The 9,805-nt window shown below is 31.7% G+C and overlaps 1 protein-coding gene across 7 annotated transcripts in view; it reads right to left on the reverse strand.

The window, feature by feature from the left end:
• Nucleotides 1-444: 444 nt before the first annotated feature.
• LOC108746150 (echinoderm microtubule-associated protein-like 2) overlaps nucleotides 445-9,805 on the reverse strand; it is a 44,084-nt gene continuing 34,723 nt past the window's right edge. For 6 of the 7 annotated variants that reach the window (XM_018482728.1, XM_018482726.1, XM_018482727.1 and 3 more), the window contains 12 exons: nucleotides 6,613-6,918; nucleotides 6,020-6,092; nucleotides 5,704-5,910; nucleotides 5,328-5,565; nucleotides 5,011-5,168; nucleotides 4,636-4,893; nucleotides 4,117-4,254; nucleotides 3,794-3,910; nucleotides 2,918-2,941; nucleotides 2,406-2,493; nucleotides 1,315-1,541; nucleotides 445-1,202 (listed from right to left, as the gene is read on the reverse strand). In XM_018482728.1, the coding sequence (XP_018338230.1) occupies nucleotides 1,077-1,202; nucleotides 1,315-1,541; nucleotides 2,406-2,493; nucleotides 2,918-2,941; nucleotides 3,794-3,910; nucleotides 4,117-4,254; nucleotides 4,636-4,893; nucleotides 5,011-5,168; nucleotides 5,328-5,565; nucleotides 5,704-5,910; nucleotides 6,020-6,092; nucleotides 6,613-6,918 (1,960 nt within the window). In that variant the 3' untranslated portion in view covers nucleotides 445-1,076. The remainder of the gene's footprint in view (nucleotides 1,203-1,314; nucleotides 1,542-2,405; nucleotides 2,494-2,917; nucleotides 2,942-3,793; nucleotides 3,911-4,116; nucleotides 4,255-4,635; nucleotides 4,894-5,010; nucleotides 5,169-5,327; nucleotides 5,566-5,703; nucleotides 5,911-6,019; nucleotides 6,093-6,612; nucleotides 6,919-9,805) is intronic. The other variant, XM_018482729.1, reaches the window with a different exon arrangement.

A 9,805-nucleotide genomic window follows, 5' to 3' on the forward strand; every position in this document is an offset into this window, starting at 1 on the left:
TTTATCATAAATATTTATCATAAATATTCTGTGCTGTCTGGGTACACACATTATAAAATATAATATATAATATATCAGAGAGTAATTATTTTGCTTTCCATTTGTTTGATTATATAACAGTCTTTTTTTTTTTGCGAAATCTATGTTTGTTAATTAATGTAAATCACAATAAACTGTGTGCGCGCAACACGCATTACAATATTTTCACAAAAATAAGAAAATATATTCATATTATTCGGGAATATATAAAGATCACTCGTAGAGCTTTTTGTGTATGTTATGAATCAACTAAAAACAAATTAAATTAAATTCTTTTCAATTTAATTGATGATTTTCGCGATTACTAATTTAATTTCGCGATTAATCGCCTATTCATCTAAAAAAAAGACTTACAAAAATACTGGAATACATTTGCAAAAATTAAAAAATAAACAAACAGATGTATTACAGAAAGGCGCCGTATAAAATATTCATTTCTTGGATTAATAATGTTAACATAAATAGTAAATGTCGTTAACAAGAAATATATTGTCAAAAGTTATTCTCAGAGTAATTATGTCAATCACTTGTTTATATAGATCGCTTGTCAAGCGCTTCTCCATTAATATTGTGCATATTGGACACAATGGTAAGAAAAGATTACATCGGTGCTATCACATATACTGATACGAGAAGGAAACACGTTCGCACACACGGTGCATTGAGTTGCTTTACGTACGAGAGTATATATTCGTGTCTATGAATATCTTGCGCCTGATGATAAACGTATCGTTGAGAAATCGAGGCATCTGTTTGATTTTCCACACTCTTAAACAAGTGGAATCCGCTTAAGAACATTCATAATGTTCATCGTGATTAAATACATCTTACGGCAAATTATGTTTTGATATGGGAAACTTGAGATGTTAAAATGATTCCGTCAAAAATTCTTTCAGTAGAAGCCACAATGCTTAATCGCAATTAAGTAAATCGTGCAATATTTTTATTTTTAAACGACGTAATGCTGACACTCTTTTATCTTCTTAATTCAAACTTGAAGTGCACTTTTCAAAATCACTCGCTTTAAAATTACTCGTTTAATTTACTATCCACTGAAGAACACTGGTATCGGCGCCGCCAGTCGATACCAATCGAGAATCATCTTGTAAGAATGAGACGTTTGTTACGTGACTCGAATGTCCGCCATAAGAATGGTATAGTGACTGAAAAAAATTATGCAAGATTTTAATATACTCCTTAATATGCAACATCCGCTGAAAATTTTCAAAAAATTTAAAAGTTCAGTACACTATAATTTAAAATAATTTAAATTACCTTTGGTTGGCATGCCGGATGAGAGAACAATTTGACTTTTCCAAAATCATCACCGGTAGCTAAAAGCTTGCCATCGCCACTTCGCGTGCAATTATTCACGTCAGTTCCATCGGCGCCCTCCGGCCAAATGCCTATTGTCTCGAAAGATATCACGCAGGTATGAGTTGCCCAATCAACATTTCTTAACATCGAAGATTGTGGAATTTGGCGGCACACACCAGGATTCCCTGAAAATTAGAGAAAGTCATATGTGTCTTACATGATTATGTATAATATTATATTTCATATAATATGATGTTTTATCTTGTAAGCTTCACGATTCCTTTTATTTATGCAATTTGGAATCTTTAAGACGCGAGAGAAACGAGCAGAACGCATATATCAAGTAATTACTTTGCTAAGGAGATTTTAGTGTAGTCTCTAAAAAAACATTTGTTTTTTAAAGCTAAAGGAAACATGGAAAAAATAAGTCCTTTCCAAGATTTATAACATAAAGAGGAAACATAAAAAAGATTAAAAATGTTGAATTCTCTTTAAAAATTTAAATTTCCCAGATGGTGAGAATTCACAGGGGACAGAGAGATACGAATATAAAGATTAAAAACTTTAAATTTCTCTTTGTAAGATGTAATCCTTTAATAACATAACAAATTAGCATAGAAAGATAAAATTCATCTTCAATTAGCATAGAAAGAATAAATATCGTCATAAATTATACATTCTTGACTCGATCAATTCTTAGAAACAAAACAATCTTAGAGATCCTTAGAAAATATTGCCAAACGTGTATTAATATTCAGCTGGTTCTTGAGAGTGAAAAGAATACAAAGAATTGAAAGAATAAAGAAGACACAACCTCAAGGTTTACGTTATATTTTTACAATCTTTTAGGATCGGTATTTTCCGTTTGCTTCAGTATTCAATAGCAACATACTAATGACAATGTTTAACATATCACGGACATCCTTTCTTGATTCTTTCCAGTAATAGTTTGCTAATTTTCTTTTTTCTTCTTTTTTGTTTCGATTTGTTGCAAGTATACCTTATTTTATTCTTAAGTTGATTAAATTATTAAAGATAATTTTACTCACAATAAAGCAACTCGTAATCTCCACTGTTGCTGCGCAAATATTGACCGTCCACGGACCAATCCAAATGAGTTATAAAACTGGAATGTCCCTGAAATAAAGAAAAATCCATATGTTCACACAATACGTACACTTATTATCAATAAGTGTTATTAACAATAAAGCTGTTGCAGATCTTGCGTTCTTGTCGTTAGCTATAAAATATTAAATTTAATCAAAGTGTCATGTTAAATCAGTGTGTAATACAAATGAACAAGACAATTCTATCATCTATCACATTGTAATTACAGTACTTTGCAAGCAATGTTTAATTGTGCGTGCGGGTGCTAAGAAGTTAAATAGAAATTTAGCTACGTAATTATAATGGTATTCTATGATGAGAATAAAGCGAGGTACGTCGCGTTGCGTTTTTAATTTGTATGAACACAATTAAATATTTTAAATAATTTTTCTTTTTCTCGTGCGCAACACGACGTTCCTTCTACGTTTCCGAGTGTCCTAAACACAAGTCTTACTCCGTGCCTTCGAATCCGCTTTGGCTAGAAATGGAAAAGAATTGTATTGAGTATAGTTAAACTTAAAAATATATAGAGGTATTGCTAATAAAATATATTTCGTTATACTTGTATCATTTGATGAAACTATTTAAATTACATATTTACAAATAATTTTTTCAGTTATTTATAATTATTTACACTTCTCAATTATTTCAAACGAATTATCTAAATGCTTTTTAATAATTATATAATATTATACACAATATAATATAAAAAAAATAGCTTAAATCTTTTTTAAAAAGTTAAAAACGAACTTAATAAATATCATATTTTTTTATTGTTGGTAAAGCAATTACTTTTATCACAAGATTTAGATTTGTACTAATATTTTACTTTGACATAGATGTGGACATTTATTTCTAAAATACTACAGTATGTGTAATGTAAATTATAAATGCGCGCATTTATCGATAAAAGTGAAGTGTGAATATAGACTTTAAACTATTGAATTATTAATGAATGCTATTGTGATTAATTATTAATTATATACATATGTACATTATAGAAATAAAAATTATACACACTTAAGTTTGTTTGCTATTTACAGTAACGTATAAAGAAGTAATATCAAGTATAGTACAATAAAATAAAATTACAATTTTAATATAAAATTATATAAAAGAATTTTAATCAAATATAATAATTTATAATATAATAACAAAGTTTGTGATATGATATCATGAACGTGAAAAATATGTTTGATAAGATATATGTAACGTTAAGTTTATAAAAATATAATTCTATTCAGATACACACACACACACACACACACACACACACACAAACATAAAAGATATAATTTTAATGATGTTGTAATAAGATATAACAACTTACCATACATCGTCCGACTCGACTATACTTGGTCGCATCCTCGTTCACTTGGTAAATATAAATATAATTATCTCTGGAGCCAAGAGCAAGCAAGGAACCATCGGGCGAAAATTGAACGACCTAAAAATCATGAGCACGATATAATAAAGTATGAAATAAAGTGCAAAAACAGTTTTCCAAAGTAAATTTCTATATTTTTTTATGTTACATAGATTTAATTATTTTACCAAGTATGATCGAATCATACGACTGAATTAATTTTATAAAATTTGATTTTGATTCACTTTAAAGCTATAATTACATAAGTTAGTATTACGTAAATATACCTGAATAGGTTCGGAACCATCGCTATGGTGTGTGTACAATTCTCGCGTCTCGCTATCAATTGCCAACCATTTCCCGGACACACAGCCGACGACTATGACATTACCATCCGGTGAAAAGGTGATACTTTGTGCTTGCTCCTAAACAATGTATAAAATAATCGATAAATTTTTGTTATTTTTTATTTTACATTTTCTTTTATAAATAGAAAAGATTTTACTCATTTTAATTGATTAAAACGTGTGTTTTATTTTATCAATCAATGCTATATCTTTAAATATTTCTTTAATATCTAGAAATGGAAATCAATAATGTAAATTAAATATTGCTTCCGTACATTTTTCTCAAAGGTAACAAAAATCAGAAACACATTGTTCATCTTAATTACCTTCATAATTTCTACAATTTATTTAATTAATTAAAAAAATTATGTGTTAAAATCTTTATATTTCTTAAAATGTATTTGCTTTTTTAGCAAAATAACAGGAATGTGTTATTAGATAAATAAATACTATATATACCCCAATGTCTTTACTCCACACGACGGTATGACTCAAACTGTCCCACATCTGCAACAATCTGTCATGTCCCGCGGTGGCAAATTGAGGTAAAGTCGGATGGGCCGCAAGTCCCCAAACTTCTTCAGCATGACCCAGCATTGCAGGATTAAAACCCATATCATTCTCGCCGACAAGAATGCAGTTTCTTGTTGTGCCAATTAATAACTGAGTCCCCCTTCCTTCTGAGAGCGTTCGAATTCCGCCGAAATGATCCTCGATCTATCGAACAAATTCATTTAGTATCGAAATTTCTTTTAGTATCAAAAAATATATTAATAAAATTGAAAAAAATTATGCAGATAAATTTTGCATTAAATTTAAGTTTCCCTGACTTGCCTGGGCTTCTTCTCCCGTCAGATTCAAAGAAGCATCAAAATACAAAATCTTGCCGTCTTTCCCGCCTCCCGTGATGATGTTGCCATTTTTTAGAACACATATAGAAAAAATCGATCCTTCATGGAGATTCCTCACTAGTCTTGAGATTGTGTTAGTACCTGAAAATAAAAAGAGATAAATAATACTTTTTTTTATTTTAAAAGTAAATTAATTTAATCATTTTTTTAATTAATGGCGTGAGGCAGAGATAATTTTTTTCTTGTAAAAATTTAACAAAGATTATTACAAGGTACCATAGTTATTGCTAAAGAGACTACCTCGAGCCCAAACGATGATGTTGCCATTGCTGTCGCCAGTGAGGACGTCGCCGTTTTGATTGAAAGCGACACAGGTAACATACCTGGGTTTATCCCTGCTCTCGAAGATGCCCATACGTTTATACAGCATGCCGCCGTTGTCCAGGGACCAAAAAGACACGTGTCCTTTTCCGCAAGAGACGATCTGGTTACGTTCCAGCGGATGCCACTCGGCGCAAACCACCGTGTCGACAGAGCACTACAATCGGCAGTCATCGGCCGTTAAATGGCCTGCTTCCGGCCGGCATATACGCGAATCATTTACAACATTATAAATATATGTTGCAATATATTTTAATTTGCGTCATTACGCATTTGTCAGATTATCGCTGCATACCTTTGTTTCGGTTACTTTGGTGCCACGATCGCTCTTTTGCCAATCCCAGATCGATATATTGTGATCGGAAGTCTCGTCGATGGCGCACAAATAATTTCCGCCGTCGGCCTTGGAGAATGACAAGCAGCAAATCGATCCATCAAATTCACCATTTCCGATTACGCTGAGAGTCGTCAAGCTCACGGAGTTCCATATTCTAATGTGCGGCTAAAATCCAAGATAGTATTTTGTGATTTATTTGTTACATTTGATTGTATAGTTAGAATGACGTTTTATTTTTTTTATTTTATATATTTTTGTGTTTTTATAATTTTACCATAGCATCCCGTCGATCCGTTCCGCACACCTGTCCTGTTGCGACAACCAATTTATTTGGATGAATAGCTATGCTGTATGAAAAAAGATATTAAATTAATTATTTAATAAATTAATTGATATTATATTATTTATTGAGATTATATTAATTGATTATATTATCTAATATAATTTTTTATAATTTATTATAATATATTTGTATATAAATGATTAAAGAATATTTTATAGTCGTTCTAACTTTCTTTTATTTTATGAAGAAATTAAATAAATTTATTTCTGTTTTTTTTTTAATTAAAATTGTATTATATAATATTAAAATTCTGTATTAAATAGACTATCAAGAATATGAAATATCCAGGATTTATATATAATATATAATTAATTATTATATAATATATTATATATATAATATATAATATATTTGCATCAATGAGTTCAATGCATTCATTAAATTATTAACGATTAAATATACTTAATAACTTTTTTTTTTACTGAAATATTAACGATTAAATAATTACTCGTCAGACATTTACTTGTTGCGATATTTTTCTTCACAAAAACTAATATCATATTTTTTCCAATTTTCTCACTTACCATTTGACATCGTCTGTATGACCTAGGTAATGTCTCTGGCTGTGTTCTTCCATGTTATATAGAACAACGACTGCCGCGACGAAATATACGATTTCGCCGGTTGGCAGCAGGTGTAAATTGCTACGGCAATCGCGGCCGCGGTAACCGTAGACCCAGTCGAGCTTCAATTTGCTCTGCGGTGGCGTGCTAACTTTGTGAAGGTCGTAGGATTCCATCATGGATGTGGGGACGTAAAGAACGACTGGCCGACCACGTAGATACATGCGGACGGTGCCTTCCTCCTCGTTATACTGCATGTCTCTAGTGCTATAAAGAAATTGCTCGTTTATATTTGCTTATTCGTTCTTATCGTTAAATTTATTTTCCGACTAAATCTTACATTTCAAATACCCAAAATGTAAACGAAACTTATTTTTACAAGACGAATAAAAATGCATTCTAATCGATAAATTTTTTCTGCTGGCGACATACTATTTTCTTTATTTCTTACACATCTAAATTTTATTTAAAAAATTTCTTCATATTTTTTTCTTAAAATTCTCTCTCTTATCTTTCTTAAAGTATCATTTATTTAGTGTCTATATTTGAGACAAATTTGTATTTTCTGATCGATTAAAATTCCGATCAATTATAGCTGCATTAAATAGAGTTTTTCTTACGTGTTGCAAATCGATAATAACGACGATTTTTTTCACTTTGCACTCCTACAAAAACCTTGTAAACTCGACTCTGCTCGTCAACTGACGTACTCTCCGATCGCACTGTTCGCACTATACTAAACGAATTCGCCAGGCTTTCTGTGTCGATGAGGTCTGGTAACCGCGACGAATGACTCACGCGAATAATGAGTCGGCTTTATTATTCCGCGATCGAAGTAACACATAAGTCTGTTACGTCAATTTTTATTTTTTTCATTTTTGTTCTTTCTGATATCACATTATCGTGCACGAACTATTTTCTCGTCCTGCGTTCAATTAAGGTTTTGGACTTGTTTTAATCTCATTTACACGATTAAGGACGAGGAGGGCTGCTTCATAAAGCAAAGCGTAAACGACATCTCTCGTTTAAACTTCAATCTCTTTATCTCGATCTTTCAGATCATAAGATGTGTTTCAACAAAGTTGCATCGATTTCATGATTTATATCTTAGCGATAAGGATTCCGATTCTTTAATGTATCCTTGTAACATAAAATTGTATAATAAAAGACGCATGCAATAAATAAATGCCGAGCAAAAGCGAATCAATATGATGCAGAACAAGGTAGCGGAGAATTGTATGTAGCCTTGACCAAATTTTTCGTGTAATTCGAAATCGGGACCTTCGCTACTTTTGCTTTCACATTTATTGTCACATTCACGAATTTTAATTAATAAATTTCAAGTCCGATAATCCGTATAGATGCGCGATAAAAACTGAAATAACATTATATTTACAAAAATTTGCACTTAATATTATTAAGCACTAAAAAAATCAAAAATAGGATTATTTCGATTTATAATCGTTTTAGTTAGTATTCGAGATTCCTTATAAAAAACGTTTATACAAGGAAAACTTAAATCATATTTACTAGTTAAAGCAATCTTTATATTAAATCATTCTATTTTTACAGGCAAGCATATTTTCCTACATAAAAAATTTCTACGTAAAAAAATATTTTTCTACACAAAAAAATGAGTACACACAGAAATGACTACAGATCGTCACGCTATCCAGTGATAACTTATTTACATATTCTCATACTATTATTTACGTCGTCCGATCAATAAATTCAAATGAAGTAGTTCACTCATAACAATGCAACGAGCAGGCAAGGGTAAAGCACTTCCGACTGTATTTTTGACGTTGAATGATGCGAGAAGGCAACAGGTATGGAAAGAGGACCACGTGGTTAACGGCTCATTTAACGTCCTAGTGCGAAGCGCGCCATTGCGTTACCGAAGAAAGTGAATCGCAATTCCTCTTGCTGTTGCACAACCCATGCATACTGTGTTTCCTGGTGTGCACGACGTCATGGTATCACGAGCACACCGGAAACGTCGGCAAAAAAAAAAAACGCTGCCTGAAAGTGTCTTAGGATAAACGACTTTTCAGCTATCTTTTTGTTTACAATAAATAGACGATCATAAAATATCTACTTTGCTAAATTAATAACATTTATTTACACGACTAAAATGAATAATGCCTCTACGCAGATGATATACCACTTACTTGTCTTCTGACTATGTGACATCATGGGATACACTATCTTCTATATTTATACTGTAAGATCATATTATAGTAGTACTGCACACAATTATTGTTAAATCGCTTTCACAGCGTAAAGTACAAAATGTATAACTTTATTCTTTCAATTCAATTTATTAGCGCGAGAAGTATCGTAGACGCGATAATAGACTTTCCGCTATGCGTAGTCAGTTCAAAACAAATAATCACACGGTTTCTATAAGAACGCAATTAAAACGTGCGATTAATATTGACCGTGATTCAAGTAACAATGCAAAACAATTCCAGGCGTGACATTTAAATCTAAAATGTAGCTTTTACATCTCGTACAGTATCCCATCAGGTATGCACGCCCCTTTGAACTGCACTTCTGCCAAGCTGGAAGTTTCACAGCCTTAAGAAAATCTGTGCATGACATTTGCATGCTAGATCGAAGGTCGGAACAGTAACGTGTATTGCAATAATTAACGGCGTGCCAATGCGGTGATAATATGTACGTGCTGTGCTACGTGCAAACGCATGCGGCACGATAACTTCCCGTTTAACGGGTATTCATTGCGATACCGATCGACGAACCGGCAAACGTTAAAAATTAGTACTCGTTAGCACGAAGCGAATTCTTTTGTGCTATGTTATAAAAATTATAAGTGCAATAAGGTTGATTTAGCCTTATATTATTTCTGGAGATTGGTTTATCCTTACATTATCTTTTTATCTGTTTACAGATCATAATACGTGTGGTACTAATAATGTGCCATGTAAAGAATTATGGACTTTCTACAATAAGCCATTACCTAAACTCTAAATCTTAAGCCATAAGAAATTAACCAGTCATAGTCGATTATTCTTCTCCTTCGCCTGTAATTGGTCAATGTCTTACTAAAACTTTAAAAGTTTAAGTACTGCTTATTGTAGAATGTTACGAGTTTTCAGGAAACTTTAATAAAATTTCTAGATGAATTCTGCGG

This window comes from Trachymyrmex septentrionalis, unplaced genomic scaffold (assembly GCF_001594115.1).
Source record: "Trachymyrmex septentrionalis isolate Tsep2-gDNA-1 unplaced genomic scaffold, Tsep1.0 scaffold16, whole genome shotgun sequence".
NCBI classification, from domain to species: Eukaryota; Metazoa; Arthropoda; class Insecta; order Hymenoptera; family Formicidae; genus Trachymyrmex; species Trachymyrmex septentrionalis.